This window comes from Amphiura filiformis, chromosome 3, assembly GCF_039555335.1.
Source record: "Amphiura filiformis chromosome 3, Afil_fr2py, whole genome shotgun sequence".
NCBI classification, from domain to species: domain Eukaryota; kingdom Metazoa; phylum Echinodermata; class Ophiuroidea; order Amphilepidida; family Amphiuridae; genus Amphiura; species Amphiura filiformis.
The window spans coordinates 86,001,175-86,025,266 of NC_092630.1; the positions used below are offsets into that span (position 1 = coordinate 86,001,175).

The window sequence follows — 24,092 nt, forward strand, 5'->3', positions numbered from 1 at the left end:
ATTATTATTATCATTATTATTATTATCTTTTGTTTGAAAAAAAAAATATATATATATATTATAAACCATGCTAACAGGGAAGTGAGATAGCGTAACGTAATATATGAATGGGTGACCCACTGTAAAACTTTGCATAATTGATTGACTGGCGAACAGGTAGTCGCAGCAATCACATCATACCCAGAGTGATGCAGTAGTGTGTAAATTGATACATTATGTTGGCTTGTGATTACGTAAAAAGGATAGTGTTATGAGCTATTAAAAGACTGCTCCGCGATACGACGACTTCACATCACAACACAGTGTGCAGTCAGAATAGCGTAGTTCAAGTTGAAAGTTGAACAGTCCTTCAACATGTCAACATTGTGAGGTACAGGAATAACATTTATCTGAATCCCTAGACGGGACAGGAATACAATTCATGTGGAATTCTGTGTGAGAACTTAACGCACAACCACATCATCGTGATCATGGCGGACACATACGAAGCTAAATTTGACTATGAAAAAGAACGGGATGATGTCTTGAGTTTTCATAAAGGTGAACTATTTGAGATTGTAAACAAGACCAATGATAAATGGTGGGTTGCAAAGAGAGTCAGTGATGGAACCATTGGATATGTGCCTTCAGTTTATTTACAGGTACGTCACATTTGTTATGGAATATTATTATGTAAATTTGGTACTGCCAAGCAGACATAGAATAGATGGGCAAGGTCTGTTTTTCTTTGACAGCTTGTCTAAGCTTCATGGTTGAATTCATTTGAAAGAATCACCAATGGCATGACACCAAAGTTTGTTTACTATCTGGGACACAATATTTATATTAAGTTTATTGGGTGAATACATACGATTCATAACCTCATCAATAAACGCGATACGTGCGATCCAATCACATTTTAGTTATGTGTGAAAACGGGAATGCAAATCGAGGTCATTAATTAGAGAGTAAAGTTCTGCGCATAGTTTATTTAATAGAGGGCATTGTGAAAAATCTAAACATTTTGCCTTTGGAACCAAGGAATATTCCGAGGTCAAGCAAAATGTTAAGATTTTGCACAATGCCCGCATATAACCGATGCAAAGTTATTAACCTCATTCAAAACCGTTACTTTCATTTCTTCACTTTACAAAATAACACACAATTTTCCTCAAAAAATTAACCATTTTTACGTTTTACCTTTCCAAAAATCGATCAGGCTAAAACACAACGACAAATAAGAAAAGTGTGAATCACAATCTGTGTAAATATGGTAGCGCGCAATCCAATTACGGCGGCCAGCGCTCTCGTTGAATATTAGTTTTGCGTTTTGGCAAATATAGGCCTATTAAAATGATTGGATCGCATGTATCGCGTATATTATTAATGAGGTTACAATTGACCGCAAAATGCGTAATTGTTCGAAAGTAAATATAAGTAACCTCTGTGAGCGCCATATTGTGCGTCAATCAAACTGCGCGCGCTGGCTGCCGTATTTTGATTTCGCGCTACCATATTTGCACAGATTGTGATATGCACTTTTGTTATTGGTCATCCTGTTTTACCTGATCGATTTTTGGAAAGGGAAGATGTAAAAATCATCTATTTTTTACAAACTTTTCAGCAAAATTTTGTGTTAGGCCGATTAAAAAAAAATACATGTTTCTCGTCCGCGCCCTCCTCCTTTTTTGAAGATTTTTCCAATTTCTTTTTATTTTGTAAACTTTCAGTTATAACTTGTTTAAAAAGATGTTTCAGAAGTTGAAACTTATTTTACAGCTTTGTAAATGCCTAATACATCATTTAAGAAGAGTTTTGTGACCACTAGAGGGGCCTACCTCTCAAAACAATAAAATAAAAAGTGCCTCCTCCTTTTTCTCAGATATCAATCTGTATGTCGAATACCGAAAATATGGTGCCAAATACAGGTATTTAGCATCGTTTTCCAATTAAAAAAATAAATAAAAAGCCCCTCATCCTCCTGATTTTTAAAAACCCGGACGAGAAACATATTTGTATTTTTACTTGGCCTTATTTTGTACAGTGAAGAGATCAATGTGATGGTTATGAATAACTTTGCATCGGTAATATGTCGGGCATTGTGAAAATTCTAAACATTTTGCTTTGGACCTTGGAATATTCCTGGGTTCCAAAGGCAAAATGTTTAGATTTTTCACAATGCCCTCCAAATAACTGATGCACTTATTAACCTCTAAACTAGTAGTACTAAAGTTTGTTTGGTTTATAAAGGTGGAAAAAATAAGGCTCATAACACCGTGTATTGATATGTAGAATGATATAATTTGTACTTTTGGGCATTCAACATTTCAAAATTACAACACGGCAGCTATGGGGCGCTGACATGCTGTAATTTAAATTGGGCGCATTGGGTAACTTGAACGGCATGTCAGTGCCCCATACCTAGTTCCAGTAACTGTAACTCGTCATACCTAGAGTTACAGTTCACTCTATTGCTATCTTTTCCACAAATAAGAAACATCACAATATGTGGGCTCATTTTGGGCTCTAAGGATGTAGCTGAGGAACTCTCTCAAGGACAGTTTGGGCATGCACTGATGATTTTAATCCCATTGTACCAGGGTTTGGGCGTGCCTGGATGATTTTAATCCCACCCTGTAAGTCTATACTCACAAAGTTGAGGTAATTGATCTACATTGATCTCATCTTTTGGGTGGGTTCAAAATTCCCTGAGTTGGAAAAACCTGCAATCTTCATGGGAGTAATTTACTTAGTGCAAAAGTGGTCAAAATATTGCTCTGCAAAATGTCTTGATTTTCATGATTTGGATTTATAATATTGAGCAGCATTCTACTTGTGATGTTTCTACACTGTGTAGAGAGGGTCTACAGCATCTCTGAGGTAAAACTGACAAATACTTGGTATATTTCTTGATGCTTGAAGTTTGGATTTCTTAAACGTACAGTGCATCCCTATGTACCGCTGCATGACTTCAGGTCCGTAGATGTCATTATGATAAAGACTGAAGTCTTGCTGGCAGGACTACCCCATACCTACCGTGTTGTCATTTTGGGCTGTTGAATACCCAAAAGTACAAATTGGACAATACCTAAGTCAAATGACTGAATCTGCAAGAAAGTTTAAATAATATCACACGTGAAAATTCAATATGGACTATAAAGTTGGGGAGGATGAGGCTGTGGAGCAAACCATAATGTTTAAATCAACTGCAATTTTACTGGGGGACACTCACTCATGTATCATATGGTTCACTAACAAAACATGCTAAGGCTTTTATTTTTAAAGGGGGAGCCCTGTGTCCACTAGACCTTGACATGCTGGTACATGTATTATACAAATTAGCTTTTTACAATCAATATTTCCATTTTTTTTTTCAGTTGAGTAACCAGAGAGTTATTGGAAAACTTATTCCAGAAAAAAGGAGAAATACTGTAAGTATGAATAAAGTTTATTGAGTTTTACTCAAACAATTGGTTTTTCAAAATACAGTTATCATGTAGTCATCTTGTAAAATAGTCATGAGAATAACACATACATATGTAAGAATGTATTTCATTTCACTCCATTATTTCTGCTTTACATTAGGCTATATTAAAAAATCCTTTGTCTCAAAGCTCCCATGTGCATTATTGAAATCATGCACATTAGATTTTAAAGTCATCATTTTTTCATTTTTTTCCAACAAAAATCTGAAAGCAACTCAAGTTATAGTCTATAGTGATCTTTCTTTAAACAGTCATACAGCACCTTGAATATGGATATCACACAGTATCAAAAGGTATAACGGTCACCTTGACAAGCATTTCAAAATTCTATATTAAAAAAAAATTTTAATCGCATTCTGCATTAGGTTTTCAGAAGCTGGAGAGCTTTGAGATTTGAAAGGATTTTTTAAATATAGCCTCACAATGTATGAAAACCGAGAGGAACCTCCTTACCTCCAAAGTGAGCCTGGGATGTGTAGAATGAAAGGGTTCATGCAATAATATTAATTTACTGGTTCCATAATGCCTCTATATTTATGCAGTTTCATGTCTTGAAGTATTTTGTTATTTCCTGTAATACCTGTTGAGAATTACCGGAAACTGTTCTGTGATATTAAGTGTACCATTCTGTGAACATTGGCCACTGCTTACTGAAACTTGTGTGGCTTTAAAGATAAGTAGTTTTGGTTACTCTACAATACTATATTTATTTTATGCAGTACATGTATGCACACTTTATATATGCTTTAAATTCAAATCACATCATTCATACATACAAGGTTGTTATCTTTACCCCCAAAATATCAATCAATCAATAGATTAAGATTTCAAGTGGAGTCGCCCATTTAGGTAACCCATGTTTGAAATTCACACTGGCTGTGTGGAAAGGTAAGTTCGCATGCATGTTCCATAGGCGTGTATGTTTTTCAACCGGAAGTCCTAATTGTATCTCCCCCTATCCAGGGTGTTAGCTAGCCACCAGTCATTTTGGACAGGCAAATTTTATGGCTGTGACCAGCAAGGTAGATCAATTTCCTTCAAACTTTGCAGGATTTCCCAAATAAAGACACTACAAAATGTATCTGTGGTCAATGGTCATCCTGTGACTCCCTACATTTTGGTCATCAAAAATTTTATGACCCCCTCTATTTTTTCTTTCCAAACATTTATGACACATCACCCCTCATATATTTGGGACCCCCCCCCCTCTCCAAAGAAAATGATAGCCCTAGATAGAATGTAATAGTTTTTAAAGTAAATTATAAATTTAGACTTTGAGAAACAGAGCTGTTTTTGAAAAAAAAAATATTACCCCTGGGTTATTCACCCTACATGATGTTGACCAATATGTGTACAATGTATAGAAATTACAATGTATGTACAAGCAGAGAAGATGTGAGGAAAAGGAGATAGTTCTACCTATCCTCAAACAAAATATGTGTGCTGCCGCTCATTCAAAAGTAATCACGCTATTCAGGGTTAACAATAAAATACAACAAAGGGGTTCGAACCCATGATGGGTGTGATACACAAGTTGCTGCTTACTAGTTTTAGGGAGAGGTCAGTGTCTGTATCAGGGTCTTAGCTAGAAATTGAGAGTTGCCCGTCATTTGAATAAAATTGCCTGTCCTAATTTGACCTTTAAAACTTTTACCAGATGTATATAGCCCATTGGGGGTTCAAAGAGTTCAAATATGTGTTGATTATGGCCTTGTTCTACAATTCGGGTCTACTAAAAAAGTCAATTAGCTTCTCAAAACATACAATTTATAATATAGCATCTGTCAAAGGCATTAATTTTGCCCGTCCCAGTTGGAAACTCCCCATCTAAAATGACGGCCAGACGAGTGGCTAGCTAAGACCCTGGTCTGTATATCATCATAGTGATAGTATATGCATACCATGCATGTAGACCCTAACATCCAGTTATATTTCAAATAAAATATGACCGAAGTTCCACGGCAAATTATAATTTCTGACGCTTGTTGACTCTTTCAACCTCTACGATTTATGATACAGACTATTTTCAATTATCAAAATATCTTTATTAGGTTTGCAGGAAATGACAGGAAAATACATAAAACAAGAAAATAAACATGATCAACAATCATCCCTTTTCTAATAAAATCCTAAATTACTCTCCCTAAATAATTAATGTAATGTTCCAAAATGGGCGGATTTTGTGGGAATTTTTACAAAACTACATTTCTTTCTTGAAGTATCCAAGTGTGGTATCCCATCAGAGCAACAGCTACTTAACACACACGTGTCATATTTTCAAGGAATTCTCTATAGAAACATTGGAAATATTTCCAATTCTGGAGTGAAAATTAATCAACCGTGGTCGGCAGCACACATCACATCAACATGATCAAAGGCTACTTTCAAGTGTAGATGTGTAACTACTTGAGAATAAAGGACTATGAATAGGTGCGACAGGATTACCTACGGGATTATCTCAAAGATGTAATTCTGTTCTCCCTCCTTTTCTTACATCTTCTCTGGTACAAGTAACCATTTTGAATGGATAAATGTGGATTTGAGTTTGCCTACTATTGGTGAACTTTACTCTATTGTTATCTTTGCACAAACAAATGTTTGATATAAAATGGGGCAATGTATGATTATAATGATTGCAATACAGAATTCCACAAAACAGGATGCAGATTTACATGTGAATGTGTATGACCATGGACTGCCATTGCTCAAGGAGAGCAGTCATCAATTAGCTTACAAGTCATTTTGTTGAACTGGTTGAGTGATTTTTGCAACATACTGTATTCTCTCTAAGGCTAAATAAGTTGTTGTGTTGCCCTCTGCAGCCAGGTCAAAATCCTGAAAATCTAGGCCCTTTTTTTGTTATATATTTATTTTTTTAACAAATGATTTGTTTCATCATACCCCCAAACCCTTTCCCCGACCCCTCATCATGTTCGCTAAACAGATTGTGCCCCAAGCCAACACTCTAATTGGATAGTAGATAGTAAAATTAGCCGGCACTCAACTTGGGCTATATAGAAGCCTCATCAAAACTGATCTTTTGGTAACAGAAGAAAGCTCATTTTTTTCTTACCCCAGTAAAATTTAAAACCAGAGGTACGTTTTTGTTTATGTGATACTGTGAATAAAAAATAAATAAAAAGTGGTAACCACACAGAAGTATAAATCCTATGGTAACTGTCATCCACATTTTTTGCTTCTCGTATCAAAAACAGCCAGAGCACTACAACTCAAAATGTGGACATGGATGTTTATGGTAGCAGCCTCAATCAATGTATTATGGAAAACAAAAATCTAACCATGCACCTTTAAATAAAATTGCAATTGTTCCGTACGGTACAATTTTAAAGCACTATATTAGTTAATGATGAACCAGGCAACATAAACCCTGCTGTCTCTCATTTCTTCCTATTTTGTGAAAATCAGATTCTTTGGGCAGTGGCGGCGCTAGGAATTTTTCTTCGGGGAGGGGGGGCAATGAGGGAGCAAAGTGAATTTCAGGGTGGGCAAAATCAACAAATTTTGCGCAAAATTGCTGCAAAAAGTGGATATTTTTGTAATTTTGGGTTTTTACGGGGGGGAAACAGGGGGGCAAGAGTTCTGACTGCCATGCCTCCATGCCCCCCCCCCTCCTCTGTGGCGCGCCACTATCTTTGGGTCTGGTCACCATGTTGCTAGGGTTAAGACCTCTCCATCCACTGTATACCAATGTGTTCATTTTGTAGCCTACATAGAATGGCTATATTCATGTGATTGTGTACCAGCCAATTTTATTGACTTAAGTTATCAGCTGAGGGCAGTAACTGAATATTAGAACTTTAATCTCCAAGCATGCTTCAAGCCAGGGCAGCAGGACAAACCAGTTTGTACAGGAAGCTAGTTTGTTGTACCAAGCAATACCTATGGTTGTACACAGAACAAGTGAAAGGTGGAGGCCTCTGGTCAGGGGTCTTAAAATTTAACCCAAATGGGAAGTACAAAGTGGTGAAAATGACTCTATAGCCCCTCCCCCCCCCCAACAGAATAAGATGACAATAACCCCAGCAGTACCCAGTGCTAAAAAATACTACTCTAATAAAGCCCCTACAACACCAAGTATTCCATGTGATGTGATTGTGTAATCATCTGAAATCATATCAAAACCATTGGCCTGACAACACTGAGTCACACACATGGCTTGCTACAATATATCGCCGGTCTACTGTGCGACACCCAAGGGGTTGGTGGTTCAAACCCAAGGAGACAACTTTCCCCCGGAGGGGGTACTCGCATGTAAATGGGGTATTGGTATGTGCGGCGGTCAAGGGTCCCTTTTTCAGGCTCCCCGGCAGTTCCTTAAGACCCACATTTGGATCATGCTCCAGTTCTTTGAGCCTCAAACTCTGGCAATTGTAGCTCTTCCAAATTTTGAATTTTTAGCTCCAAAGCCTATAATTTGGCCCAAGCCTATAATTTGGCCCAATTTTAGTTCACAAGACCCACCAAAAGTGTTGAAATTTCAGTTCATCAAGCCCCTATTTTTCCCAAAATCAGTTCTTAACTTCTTAGTTCCCAAAGTTTGGCGCTCCGCGCCGCACACCCCTACCAAAATTTCAGTTGAGTGCCCCCACCCCCACCCCCGGAACTTTCCTTGTCATCTACTTTCTTTCTTCTTTCCTCTTTCCCTTCACTAAAACCAAATAGGCAGTTAATAGGGTTAGGAACTTAAATTATAGTGATTTTGATAATCTTAAAAGGATTTCTTTTTATTTTTAATACAGCAAATTGGCTACATTTCTGGGACTACATGTATTTAAAACAAAATGAACTCAACAAATGAATGAGGCAAAACAAAGAAAATCAATATTTAATTGCAGTGCCTAATGGGTGTGATTTTGTTTGTTGTGACTAAATTTAGTACTTTTGATGTGCTATGAGCTACATATATGACCATCTTGTTCACCATGTACATAAACTGAGCTCAAAAAGAAACTTATAATTTTTTACAACTTGTGAATCACAAGGTCATATCTTAAAATACTGTGAATCAAAATGAACCAAAATTACACACATGATCTTCTCAAAACACATGTCAGTAACCAAGCAGTTGTCCAACTGACACAACAGCAAAATGCACTGTCATGGGACAACTTCCTGGACTTCCTTCACTTTTACAGCCCAACATTTGGCACCCAGGACAAAAAATCTGTGAGAATGCACACAAGATCCTTGCACAGATGATAAACAGTGCTGCTTTCTGCTTTTCATAAACTTTTTTCATGAAACAGGGCTGGGCTGTGAATGTGGTCCAGGAAGCTGTCCCATGTCAGTGCATTTTGCTGTTGTGTCAGTTGGATAACTGCTTGGTTACTGACATGTGTTAAGAGTAGAGTATTGAAGTAAATCTGTGTGTAATTTTGGTTCAATTTGATGGACAGGATTTCAAGATATGACCTTGTGAAAAATTATAAGTTTCTTTTTGAGCTCAGTTTAGTATTTTGAACATCACATTTACATGTGTGCACTGTTCAACTACATGTATATAGGCCTAAATATGTTGATCCTATGAATAAAACAACATCAACAGGAGCAGGACACACAGTTTTATCGTGTAAAAATATCAACACCTTTCCACATCTCCCTCTCCAGTGCTGCATAGTCCATGACCTTACTGAGGTCATGAGAGTGTCATGTTTATATAGTGAAGCTAAGACAGGTGTCAAATTATTTGTCAAACTGTCATCTTTAAGACTCATTAATCAATACAATACAGACCTGTCAAAAACAGTGTGTGTGTATAAACCATGCACTACATAGTCTTTGTCAAAGACTGACTCGCGATAGTGTCTGACTCGCGATCAAGGGGGGTGAGCGGCAAAGCCGCGGAGAATTCGGATAATTCGGATTTTGGATAATATGTACACACGTGACACGTCTGTAACACAGACTATGCACTATACATATACATGTTGTACATAAAATTGTGTTTTAGCAATGATGAAATGATGGCAAACCTCAAAACATTTGCTCAAAATGTCATCAGTGGATTTAGGCCATAGCCAGTGAGGAAGGAGGGACCACCCCCCCCAAAAAAAATCTTGTACCGCTTGGTACATTACAGGTTGCCGGTAGACCATGGTCCCTCGGGCTGTTTGTACCGGCAATCCGTTTATATTGTGGTTTGCTTTTCCTGAATTGTGATATAGATAGTGTGTATATTTCAGAATTATGTTTTCACTGTCTTCTTACATTTAGCCTACATTTATTAAAATGCATACAAGTGCCCTTCACATTTTCTCAGCTTGATGTTTCAAATTTTGTATGCATAATAGATGCTGCATGGCATTTAATGCAGTGGCGGATCCAGGAATTTTGAAAAGGGGGGGCACAAACTTAGAACCATCGGTAGCGGCAGCGGCGAACGTCGCAGCTTCTTGCTGCGCAGAAAGGGGGGTGTCTGAGGGGGATGTGCCCCCTTAGAAATGAGAAACTTTTGCAAAATGAAGATCTAATTGAAGCTATTTGGTGGACCATTTTGGCACTATTATTGTGTAAAATTTTAATTTGAAAAAGCCGAAAATTTGCGAAATGACGGTCCAATTGAAGTCATTTGTCGACAAGCTTAATCTATTATTGTGCAAATTATTGTTTTAAACATAAAGGGTCGGGTGTCCAAAACAGAAGCGAAATGTTAACTTCTTTATGCATACGCAGGGGGTGCCTGAGGGGGATGTGCCCCCCTCAAAAGTGAGAGACTTATACAAAATGAAGACATAATTGAAGCCATTTGGTGGACCATGTTGGCACTATTATTGCCTAAAATTTTAATTTGAAAAAGCCAAAAATGTGCAAAATGACGGTGCAATTGAAGTAATTTGTCCACAAGTTTTAAATTATTGCATTAAACATAAAGGGTCGGGTGTCCAAAACAGAAGCGAAAAAGGTTAACTTATTTATGCATACGCAGGGGGTGTCTGAGGGGGATGTGCCCCCTCAGAAGTGAGAAACTTTTGCAAAATGAAGACCTAATTGAAGCCATTTGGTGGACCATTTTTGCACTATTATTGTGTAAAGTTTTAATTTGAAAAAGCCGAAAATTTGTGAAATGACGGCCTAATTGAAGTCATTCGTCGACAATTTTCCACTATTAATGTGTAAATTATTGCTTAAAACATTTCGGGTCTGGTGCCCAAAGCAGAAGTGAAAATGGCAACTTCATTATGCATATACGTGTAGAGCGGGATGTTCCTCCTGAGAAGTCGGAAAATTTTGCTAAATGAAGGCCCAATTGAAACCATTTGGTGGAAAATTTTAAGTCATTCGTCAACAAATTTACACTATTGTGTCAATTATTCCTTGAAACATAAAGGGCCTGGTGTCTAAAGCAGAAGTGAACTTCAACTTCTTTATGCATACACAGGGGTGTCTGAGGAGGGATGCCCCCCCCCAGAAGTTAGAAAATATGTGAAAATGAAGGCACAATTGAAGCCACTCGTAGATTACTGTAGGCCTAATTATATTGCTTAAACAACATGTTTAAACATAAATTGTACTGAAAACGGTCACCTGTTTATCTCTCCTCAGAAGTTGGAAAATTTTGCAAAATGAAGGTCCCATTTAAGTCATTTGGTGCATCATTTTTTACACTTTTATCATTGCTTAAAACAAACAAGAAGTTGTCTTCAAAAAAAGACAAGTCACGGATCAGGTGTATAGTACCTGAGACTATTATACCTGTGATTATTATATAGTCTCAGATAGTACTTTGAGCTACTTTGGTCTAACATTTAATATTCATATCTAACCTACTTTTGCACTTTAATACGACAATAAATAAGTGATATGACTTGTCTTGACTCGGGAAGACAATTTTTTTAAAGCCACCCACAGGAAACAAATTGGGCTATAACTACGAAGAAAATTGTATCAAAATGTCCACTATTAATATTTGCATGTTGGCAATATCTTAAATTTGTTGAATATAAATTATAATTTTCTATACAGATGCAAGATGCATATCACTAAAGTAAACAAATTACCAGTCTTGGTCTTGCTAGCTTTTGTCCGGGATATTTGTCTCATACTTACCACCAATTAATATTTTGTAACAGAACTCCATTTCTTTAATTAGAAAATATATTATACAGGTTTATACACACATTGCTGGGTTATTACAAGAGTGAATAAACATTCAATTAACTATAGATAATGGACTTAGTTTTGTGCCATGTAGTTTTCTGAAGTAAATCGCCCATTGTGTAGTTTTCAATACAGAGTAATCACAAAGTAAACATTCAATATGTTGGCCATGACCTGTCTACCTAGCTTTGATTAACCAATCAGTTATGTGTATTGTCATCATGTGATGGCTATAAGCCAATTGGTCGCATGTCAGAAATAGGTCACCCTAAAATGGAGGAGCCGTAACATGAAAATGCTTTCTTCCCACTTCAAGTTTGATTTATTCTAAAAGTATGATACCTATTTTAGAAAGTTTGGTGTCATTTTGTAGATAATTATGTTCTTTGTCAAATACAAAAAACCCCAAGTCAATTGGACAACTACTTTGAGATTTATACTTCAATATGTAAGATGTGTCAATGGAGGAGCCGGGGCGGGTGAGCCGGGCGGGTGAGCCCCCATAGGGTTGTACACAAAATTGTGAAAATATGGCAAACTTCAAACCCTTGTATCTTAAAAAGTAGAACTAGCATGGACCACAAATTGCACATTTATCATCCTGGATTGTAGATCTACCTCATAGTAGATCAACTATAACAAAAGATGTAACTAATTAATTGCCTAATTAATTGCTAATTAAGAGAGTTTTCCCTATACCTTACTGTACAAAGTGTGCACATAATGCTCCAACATTTCTAAATGGCCTATCTCTTGCCTGAGTCACCCTGCTTATTTAAAAGTACACATATTTTTAAGGAAATTTGATGAGGAATTCAATTTTGCTATTAGTTTTAGTGCCAGACATGGAGGAAAAAAGTTTTGATTGATAATGTCATACAAATTGTAAAATTATTTTACAATTTTTGACCACCCTGTATGTTTAACGCAAAGGATACCAATCTCTTTCTTCCTAATTTGTTTGAAGGGCCCATGTAATGTCTTTCTGAATCCATATTTATTTTGAGCTACATAGCTTTCAGAAAAAGAAAATACGGGGTTTACCATGACACGAATGATGTTAATTTTGTTGATGTTCCACCCTGTATATTTCTGACCCACCCTGTATTATGATGTTATACTTTGTTGATTTGGCATCCTTTTGTAATATAAGCTTTTCAGAAATATATACTTTTAATGGTCTAAAATGTATTGATTAAAAGTTGTGTTGAAGTGAATCAAAATTGGTGATATTTTTATCATTTAACATCATGTTACACAAAAGATGACCAATTCATGACATGCGACCAATTACAAACTTGTTTATAAAAAAAGGCTACTCAATTACTACGCTCAACAAGTCATTACAAATTTCCCTGTCATGTGTGGCAGGATTAGATAAAGGCATACAAACTAGGGTATGAGATGTTAGGAATTATTTCCTAGACTCTTAACCACACCGGGTTGATGGGCTACAAGCTATTCAAGACACATGACATGTAAGGGATAAACTGTGCATATGAGATGTTGGGGCAAGTGGCATCATTTCACTGCCGTGAAAAAAGGCCCCAACCATTTAAATATTACACTTGTCCCGGGACTGGTCCCGATTGACATTTTATCAGGCCTAGCATGCACGGATTGGTGTAGAAGTCATCATTGAGTCCGTCATAATACTGATGTTGGTGATAAAATGTGATGGGCCCTGCGTATCGGCGGGCCCGCAGTAATTTCACAGGATTTTGGGCAGAGGACCCGCCTTCAAGCAATGCCTAAAATAATCATAGATAAGTATATAGGCTTGGGCCCACTCAATTACGTGCAAATATTTTTCCCTTCTTCTCACCCGGTCTTCTCCATTTACTCCTCTTTTCTTTCTCTCATTTTCGCACTTTCTCTTCTCTCATTTTTTTAGCCGTGAAGGGGGCGGGGCACGGGCCAATGTGCCCTTCCATCTTGATCCGCGCCTGGTCCAAAAAAGAAGCCTTGACTTCTTTATCCATACGCGGTGGGAGAGTGTCTGAGGGAGGATGCGCCCCCTTAGTATTTGGAAAAAATTAAAAATAAAGGCCAAATTGAAGCCAATTCATGGACCATGAAAGGGGGTACGGTCCGGGTGTGCCCCTGCATGGATCCGCCACTGACATGGGAGGCCGGTGATGTAAAAATGAAAAGCAAAACAAAGGGTTTTATTTAAAAAAATTAGGACCCTCGAAGGGGGGGCACGGGCCCGGTGTGCCCATGCCTGGATCCGCGCCTGTTTAATGGCAAAATGGTCTTTCAGGGACTAGACACTTCACCTCAAAAGCCTTAATGGTACATGCATACGTGGTGTTACACATTATGTTACCATACTTTAATATTAGCCATTGCTATGGTAGAACATATTTTGCACATAGGAATTTGGCTGTTGTCAACAAGGCTGTTGTTGACAATATTGTCTACAAAGCAATTTTCCTGATTGTCAACAAAGACTAGTGATAAAAAATATTAGAGACAATTAAGCTTAAGAGATGGGGTACGAACATTTGGACAGTATTTTTTATGGGACATGAGAGCACATCACACATGTATATCGAATTGCATACTGAATACAAAGTATGTCCTCCTGATATCAAATAATTTTGATTTTTTGAAATTTGCGATATAAATAGGCCTACACATTTTATGCAGTTCTAAAGCCTGGCTGATACTTTTCTTTTCCAAACACTAAGGTCCGATTTCTCGAAGCTTGGCTAGTGGTCAGACTTCCTAAGCCAGTAAATCCATGATCTATCTTTTTAGCTGATGTATGATGTAAAATTGTAAGCACTGGTAAGGACTAATTGGGCTAAAAGCTTGATGGCTTAGGATGTCTGACCACTAGCCATGCTTCGAGAAACCAGCCCTAAAAGACCCTTTTTTTATATCAAAACAAATTAGCCATGTTCAGATCTGAAGTGTAATTACATAATTTGATGTGTTTTTCATTCTTATTGTTTTTAATGAAAATAAATTGACGTGAATGTGCACATAACAGGAGGAATGCCATGCACTGAGCATTGGACAACAATAAATAGAATTATTTGAATGAAGTTTTTAATCAGAGAAGATTTTCTATGGTTTAATACTGAGAATTGTACAAATATTGTTTAAAAATGAACATATTAATAAATTTGTTTTTGTTTTACCTGAGGAGACAGACTCCTCAGTGATGACACTGCTAGGGGTGCCCAGAGGTCAAAATACATAAAGAAAATTATACTTTACATGAATATATTGTACTGTACATTGTAGGCCCCTATATCATAGACCATATTAGATGGGGGATTTGTTATTTGGCTAGTTAGCATTTGGCTAGTTAAATTCAAAATCAATAGAGGGCGTCCTATTTTGGCTAGTTAAATGTTGGTCGCTCAGGCTAGTTAAATTTTAGTCCCCCAGGCTAGTTAAAATTTTGTCGCTCAGGCTAGTTAAATTTTAGTCTCTCAGTCTAGTTAAAATTTTGTCCCTTAGGCTAGTTAAACCAGATGAACATTACAAAATTGCTTTATACCACCCAGGTGGGGATTTGTTATTTGGCTAGTTAGCATTTGGCTAGTTAAATTCAAAATCAATAGAGGGCGTCCTATTTTGGCTAGTTAAATGTTGGTCGCCCAGGCTAGTTAAAATTTTGTCCCTTAGGCTAGTTAAATTTTTGTCCCCTAGGCTAGTTAAAATTTTTCCCTTAGGCTAGTTAAAATTTTGTCCCCTAGGCTAGTTAAAATTTTCCCTTAGGCTAGTTAAAATTTTGTCCCCTAGGCTAGTTAAAATTTTTTGCTTAGGCTAGTTAAATTTTTTCCCTTAGGCTAGTTAAAATTTTGTCCCCTAGGCTAGTTAAAAATTTTCCCTTAGGCTAGTTAAAATTTTGTCCCCTAGGCTAGTTAAATTTTTTCCCTTAGGCTAGTTAAAATTTTTTCCCCTAGGCTAGTTAAATTTTTCCCCTTAGGCTAGTTATAAAAATTGTGTCCCCATCATCTCAAATCAAGGGGTATTCCCCATCAATTATGTGGTCAGCCACCAAAACAAGGAGACCCAGACGCCCCTTGACCCTGTGGGGTAAACCGCTCAGACAGAGAAAGGTCACTTCTCCTAAACTCTATTTATATAAATGCAAAACATGTCATTATCGCCAGCCCATTCGGGCTGGTACCTGTTTCAGGTTTGGGGTCAGTTTACTCAAGAGATTATATTTTAGTGGTATTGGAATGATTTTTTTTTTTTACTTTTTGTGGTTAAATTTTTTAAAAATATTTTAATTCGATTTGTTAGGAAAAGTAAGTATGTTTTGCCGCTTCAACAAATGAACACGAGCAACTATTACCAAAGTTATGTTTGAACTAATTAATTATGACTTTAAAAGTTTAAAGGCCTAAATGTAACAATAATAGTTAATATATATAGCATCATATGGTCAGCAGAAGAAAATCTGACATCACCTATGATGTCATATCAGTGTCCTTGACCGGGGGTACTTACTCCTTGACCACTGAACAGCGTGATATCATGTTGATAACAGATAGAATCAAAATCTTCATCATATCCCCGGATCATATCACAGATTCTCAACAATCTGTGATCATATGGACCATATTGATGTGTAAATCATGTCAAAGGTGTATGTTTGTATTACTGTTGTATTTGTTTTATTGTTTCATTGATATTAGGAAAGTAAGGGAACCAGAAAGAAAAATGAGGGCCACCAATTAACTAGCCCAAGGAGCCAACATTTAACTAGCTTGAGAGACCAAAATTTAACTAGCTTAGCTGACCAACATTTAACTAGCCTAAAGGGACAAAATTTTAACTAGCCTGGCCGACCAACATTTAACTAGCCTAAGGGACAAAATTTTAACTAGCCAGGCCGACCAACATTTAACTAGCCTAAGGGACAACATTTTAACTAGCCTGGCCGACCAACATTTAACTAGCCTAAGGGAAAAATTTTAACTAGCCTAAGCGACAAAATTTTAACTAGCCTAAGCTACAACATTTTAACTAGCCTGAGGGACAAATATTTAACTAGCCTAAGGGACAAAATTTTAACTAGCCTGGGCGACCAACATTTAACTAGCCAAAATAGGACGCCCGCTATTGATTTTGAATTTAACTAGCCAAATGCTAACTAGCCAAATAGTTATCCCCATTAGATGGTCTATGCCTATATTAAAATAAAATATGATGACAATATTAAACATTCTCTAAACACTGTTTTTTAGGGGTGCCCGGAGGTCAAAATACATAGAGAAAAGATACTTTACATATTGTACTGTACATTGTAGGCCCCTATATTATAGACCATATTAGATATTAAAATTAAATATGATGACAATATTAAACATTCTCTAAATCAAATATAAATGAAATGAAAAAAAACCCAGACAGCTCAGTATAAAATATTATTACTAATGATATAATATTATTTACTGCTGTTTTTTTCTGTAATTGTGTGAAGTAAACCATACCAGCATTGACAACTAACACGATATATATTATAATTGTTATTCTTACTTTCTAATTAAAGGTACAAATTGAATTCATTTACTGGCAACCTTACCCTACAAGCATTTTGTTTTCATGAACAAGATAAAACAAAAGAGCCATCATTTCTTGTAATGGTAAAATGGTACACCTCTGAATTTCTATTAAATATGTGGCACTAAATGTCAGATGGCAAAGCGTGTTTACACTACAGGTTTTAAAGGTGAACATTTTTAAGGGTGCAAAAGATCACCATTTTTGACCATCTTTACTTAAATTTTGTAACTTTTGAATTCATTTCAGTTTAAAAACACAGGACATGCTTGTTGAACTTTTTCAATATTAGCACACATTTAAAATTAGTTTGTAATAATAAAGGTTGTATAAAATTGTGTAAAAAATGACTGCTGTGGAAATAGTTGTCACCTGTGTAGGTGTGAATGTGTGTAGATCTCGGTGGGGCTGTAATTCACATTGATAAATTCAACTTGCTGATCGATGTATTCACTCATTTATGCCTCTGTCTTTCATTTGGGTTTTATGCTCTTTCTGACTACAACAACTTGAGAGGAACAGCAATTCAGTAATTTGCAATATTTCAACTCCTAATGCTTCTACAGAATATTTTACAGAAACCGTCAAATTGTTGCAGGCTCAAATGAATATATTCATATATTTTGAAATGTGACTAGCAGGTTGATGTTTTTCATACCATTTTTTTCCAGAGATGATTATCTCTCATGCCTATGTCTACCTGCCCTACCTCAATTTTACCACAAAAGAAAACTATTCTTTTCAATCTGTGATTGATTATAATAATTCCAGAGCAAAATGGTCATTTGAATTCTTGTTTTGGATTTTTTTTAAAGCATATTTTTTTCTTCTTTCTTTTAACAATTCCACTTTCAAAATCCAGGTCTGAATGATTTCTATTCATTTGTGCATGTAGATTTTGATTACTTATGTCGGTATTAATCAATGTGCGGTTTCATCACAAGAAGCCATAATGAATAGAAGGTGTGCAGAAGCATGTCATGAGTATACTGGCCTGCCTGTACCATGCCTATGTCTACCTGCCCTGCCCCAGTACTGCCCTTTAAGGGAAAGGGGAAGGTAGGTCTTTAGTCCAGATGTACTGCAGATATGGAATTTGCAAAATGTTGACTTTGTTTCAAAAAAATGCTGTATACATAAAAAAAAATGGACGTAACCCCTCTAAATATGGACTTTTGATGCTATTTTGAACAGTTTCACATGGAAAGTGGTCCGATTGTTAATTTTTTTCTTTGTAATTGAACCTTTTTGGATACATTTTAGCATTGTTATCCTGCAAAGTGGACTTTTTTTGTCATAGGGAGGGGCTATGGGCTTGGTGGCAGCCAAAGCAAAAGAAAACCAAATTATAGAAACATCAGCTCCTGTATGAGTAAAGAAAAAAAAGTGGCTCCATTTCATTCTGATGCAAAAACCGCTCCATTTTACACTCCTACTGAACAGCATAATATTGATTGTGCATCTGCACACCAGGTTAATGACTTGAATCTTTCCTCCCATGTTATATTATCATAATATTTATACACCGTTTAATTGCACTACTAACTGTAGGCTATTCTAATAAAATATCAATTTCCATACTGAATGTCCAATTCATAAAATGATTACCCAACCCTGGCTATAGAGTGCAAGAAGTCCTGCACTTTTTAATTAAATTTCAATATGCTATGAACCTGCTTGAATTCAGACTAGTAATACTGGGTAGGTTGAGATGATAATTTGGTATTCAAGTCATAGATAGAACATGTAATATCATAATCATTGAATAATCATTATTTTATCTGCTTTGAGGTGATAATATGCAATGTAGGTGTTATTCAGATCATTTATATAGTTGAACGCTTGAAATTTTCATTAAAAAAAAACGAAAAAAAAAAATGCCGGCAGACTAAAAGAACTAATCCTGTTTTCTTACGAACCTTTAGGGATGTCTAGTTAGTTAGTAACCTCCAGATTCTGTATTTCACAGTTCATTGCATCCATAAAATGTGGACCAATGTACAAATATGTATACATTATAGCTGAGATTTATAAGATTGCAACATCAAGTCCAAATATTCATACTTGCATTATATTAAAATTGATTCATCACACTACAAGCAAATGTATAATCAAATAATTCAATTACAGGAGATTTTTTTCTACAAATACTTCATTAATAGGAAACACACACACTCATACATATTATAACTAAAAGAAGTATATCCGTAATTAGATCAATTAGTAACACGTTTCTTATTAAAACAGTAACATTGATTTATTGACAAAGTGTCATAGATGTATGAAATTTTATTATATATTTGTATAAGCTGCTTTGTGAATAAGGTCTAGGACATACAGTGATGATTGTGTCCATGTCACAATTTATTGACTTTGATATAGACTTTGGATACAAACCAAATCAAAAGCTAAGATAGATGTGTATTTGGAGCAAATTATTTACGCTAAATACAACAAGTACTGTGACAACTTGGCTAATTTACAGCGTTCGAAATTTTGGTTGTCCGGTTGCCCGGGACAACTAAAAAAGTCGCCGGACAACCAAAATACTGATTTGGTTGTCCGCGGACAACCATAAATCTAGCCAAAGTCACATTTGTAGGCCTACGGACAACCAAAAACTTAAACGGACAACCAGATATTGCAATCTGGTTGTCCGTGGGACAACCATTTATTTTTCCTAAATTCGAACACTGCTAATTTATCTGTGCCTCTGTCAATATTATGGGTAGGAACAGAATGGTATGAAGTCCAAAGTCATATTTGTATTGGGAACTGATGGTCACTTAAGTATTGATTGTATCCAGGGAAATAGATGAGGAGTAGGAAAACATTGTGTTAGGTATGTAGTTCAATGTTTGATGATATTATTGCATAGCATCGGTATCTTGTATCCAACCTTAATATAACACAGATGGGAAACCATTCAACATGTTCAAGTTTATAATAGTAGAACAACATTTGTAGAGTGCAATTTGCATCGCAGACGCCTCATTCCTCTAAATAAAAGAGTATTTCTGCTTCTCATAACAAAACCACTGGAGCAATACAACTTAAAATTTGGAAAGAGATTATTTTAATGGTAGGCCTCAATGTTAGATGAAATAATCTTACCATCCCCCTTTAAAAATAAATAGATATGGAATAATCTGACCACCCCCTTCAAAAATAAATGGATGTGAAATAATCTGACCACTCCGTTTAAAAATAAATGGATGTGAAATAATCTGACCACTCCGTTTAAAAATAAATAGATATGAAATAATCTGACCACTCCATTTAAAAATAAATGGATGTGAAATAATCTGACCACTCCGTTTAAAAATAAATGGATGTGAAATAATCTGACCACCCCCTTTAAAAATAAATAGATGTGAAATAATCTGACCAACAACTTTTAAAAATTACGCATTTAAAAAATATAATGTGACTTGAAGCAAAATGACTTGTATATTGCACAAAATCAGCACATTTCATATGCTTGAAAAATCTCTCGGCAAGTATATGATGAAAATTTGTTTATCAAAATGGAGACAACATTCAACATCTTCAATGTGTGATTTTATCAACCAAAATAAGTCGTACAATTCACAAATTGGTGACTTGATGATGAGTATTGCATTAAAATTTTGAGTTATGGTTTATGAGATGACTTCCCTCATCCTCATCTTGTTACAGTAATCTTTATCTCTCCTTGTTTCCCTTTTCACAAACCTTCACCTCCATCAAGTATTCAGAATTTTACTTTTACTGTGATGTAAAATACTAGAAGCAATGATACAAGTTTCTACACAAAACACAGCATACGTATGTAACTTAGAGCCAATTTCTGACTGTTCAAAATGAGAACCCAATTTAATGTTTTTACTCTTTCTGTTATAAATCATCATCATTTATATATCCATATGATGCATCATGTGCACATGCTTAGCAGAAGGGTTGCTTTTGGAGGATTATGCACTGTCATGTAGAAATGGTTTAGTGCCAGCAGGCCTCTGTAAATGTTTTCATTTCTGCAGAAACCCAACGGCAAATCAAATTGCCAAGAACAGAGAGACAGGGAAACTGGTAAATTTGTTTGAAAATCTGATGAGGCACATGAAGGATCAATCAGAAAAATTATATAAGAAAAGAATTCATGTTGCCTATCCTGAACAATATTTCACAGAAGTTAAAATTGAGTCATACAATAAGAAATAACTATACACGATCATGATCATACGAGCTAAACTGATGTCTTTGAATACTAAATCCTTCAATGTGTACATGTATAAACACTATAGTGTCTAAATACAAAGTTAATACCTAAAGTTAAAAATGGTATTAAGCAATTGTGTTTTATATTTTGCTAATTTTGTTCTATAGTGTTCTACTTGAGCGAGTATGTAGCCGTGCAGATCCTAATATATCTTGATTTGCAGTCACCCATGACATTTGTACAATTACCATTTTAAGGCTTCAATGCAACTAATTAATCAACTGGGCTGCAGAAATCTGTTTTCCATATTATATCATGCAAAGAGAAACATTGATTTAAAACCTTTGCTGCTGTACTGGTGATTATACAGGCTGTATCAAAAAGATTGATTCCCATCTGGGTTTTAAAAAAAATAGTATTATTACTATTATTAGAAAGCCTGCTTGACTACCAAATGAAATTGGATCCTCTTGAAATGACCAGAAATGTTAGTTTTTTAGCGCTCTACAGATGCACCACCTTTGGTCGCCCATGTATCACACATGGACAAGACACTGTCTTGAGGGAGCCAAATGGAGCTATAAATGTTGCATGATGTGACAGTCTTGTCCCATAATCCCTGCAAACTGATGAGTACCAATCATTTTGATATAGCCCATATGAGAATTGTGATTACCTAGTAATCTTTATCTCATGATCATTATTATTTATGCATGAGCACTATAAATAACATACTACCATCAAAATTATAATCTCTTAAGTACCATATTACATCCAGTGGCAATATATTTTAATTAAAATGGTGAATGATGTAGAAAATCTTACTTAAATTTACATTTATAAACTTAATATTTAATAAGCATAATATTGGTAACGGTATCAAATTTGTTTCAGTTCTATTTTGCAATAATACATTGTTGTGTTCTTTTTATTGTTTCAGAGAGAACATGATATTCACTTACAAGCTTTGGCAGAATTACATAGGAAAGTGAAACCATTACCAGGTTGGTATGCGATAACATTCTATAGTCCGTCTCATCTCAAATTGAGAATAACTCCATGTTGGAGTAACACCATGTTGGATTTCACAGTGGCAGATTTGAATCATGTGCGCTAACCTAATCCCGTGGGGTGTATAGTATACACATGTGTAGAAGGATAATTTGTCCGTATGCTGGCGATGAAACCGCGTAAATGCACTGATTCGAATCTGCCACTGCAAAATCCAACATGGCTGTATTCTCAACTTCAGACATGACACATTATATATAGATATGTGGCATGTTAAGGATAAACCATGAGATTGATGAACCCATAAATGAAAGAGAGCAAATAAAAAATGTTGACACCTTGATGAGATAGCATTCTAGATCTCTAACTAATAGCTAGATGAATCCCTATTCGCCTATTGCACGACGATTCCGCCATGATGCAAGGAGAGCCAGAATTACATAACTTTACGCAATGTTATATGACTGGTTCAATTCCCATTCATGCATACTGGCAGATCGAGGCTCTTCGCGCACATGGCGGAACCATGCAATGGGTGAATAAATAAAAGGGAGGGGTAAACATATTCACAACCTTTTCGCAGATACTTGTAAAAAACATTGTTATCTTTTACCCACGTTAGTTTCATTACAGATGGGTGGGCGAGGGGGGGGGCAACTTTGTAAAGAAACTTGTAACATTTCTATGAGTTCATCAATGTTTTGGTTTGCTCCCTTAATTAAGCCCAAGTCACGCGGTGATTGATGAAGAAGAACATTAGAGTTCCTTAGTTGCGTCATAACCATGTAAGTGCTAGCTTCTATGATGAATGTGAATGCTATTATTATTTTTAATAGTTGCATTTTGGTAACGAACAGCATCAAATATTTTGAATATTGATATGAGTTGAAATGAAACATGTCATTATCAATTTGTTGTAATGTTTTTATTGTGCTACAAACTTATTAAACATACTATATTAAACATACAAACTACATTCTGCAAAAGGTCAATGCTTGAACAAAGTAAACCCAGGTACATGCAGGTATGTATACAATTGGGAGAAAATGAATCGATGTAAATTGTTCAACATTTCTACACTGGTCTCATCTGTCTTGCCCAATTTTAAAGGGCATTCAGTGGCTCCAGCTTCTCAATGCACACCTGTGATCTGTCTTGCCCAATTTTAAAGGGCATTCAGTGGCTCCAGCTTCTCAATGCACATCTGGGATCTGCCTTGCTCAATTTTAAAGGGCATTCAGTGGCTTCAGCTTCTCAATGCACACCTTTGATCTGTCTTGCCCAATTTTAAAGGGCATTCAGTGGCTCCAGCTTCTCAATGCACATCTGGGATCTGCCTTGCTCAATTTTAAAGGGCATTCAGTGCACCTCTGTGCTGTGTACTGTAGTAATCAGTGTCCGACTGTCCGAATTAAGAAAATAAAAGGGGTTGTCCCACGGACAACCAGGTTGTAATTTCTGGTTGTCCACCAAAGTTTTTGGTTGTCCGTAAGCTGCTACAATCTGAAACAATTACATGTGACCAATGAAGTGGCTTGAGTGTAGTAAATTTATGAACAATTAATCTTAAATATTTAACAATTCATCAGTTGTGTCAGGTTTGAGCAAACTAACATGCTGAAAAAGTCCGGTGCATGTATTGGTTGTCCCAGGCGAACGGACAACCAAAATTTCGAACACTGGTAGTAATTGCTGTAAATGTTCAGATGCATTGCATTCTATTATGAAGAGATATAAAGTTGTACCATGATTGTATATTGGCTAAATTC

General features: G+C 36.1%; 1 protein-coding gene across 1 annotated transcript in view; it reads left to right on the forward strand.

Moving 5' to 3' along the window:
- The first annotated feature begins 176 nt into the window (after window positions 1-176).
- The window catches only part of LOC140147573 (uncharacterized), a 79,228-nt gene continuing 55,312 nt past the window's right edge, over window positions 177-24,092 (forward strand). The window contains exons 1-3 of the mRNA XM_072169353.1: window positions 177-641; window positions 3,357-3,410; window positions 22,253-22,316. Coding sequence (XP_072025454.1) covers window positions 471-641; window positions 3,357-3,410; window positions 22,253-22,316 — 289 coding nt within the window. The 5' untranslated portion in view covers window positions 177-470. The remainder of the gene's footprint in view (window positions 642-3,356; window positions 3,411-22,252; window positions 22,317-24,092) is intronic.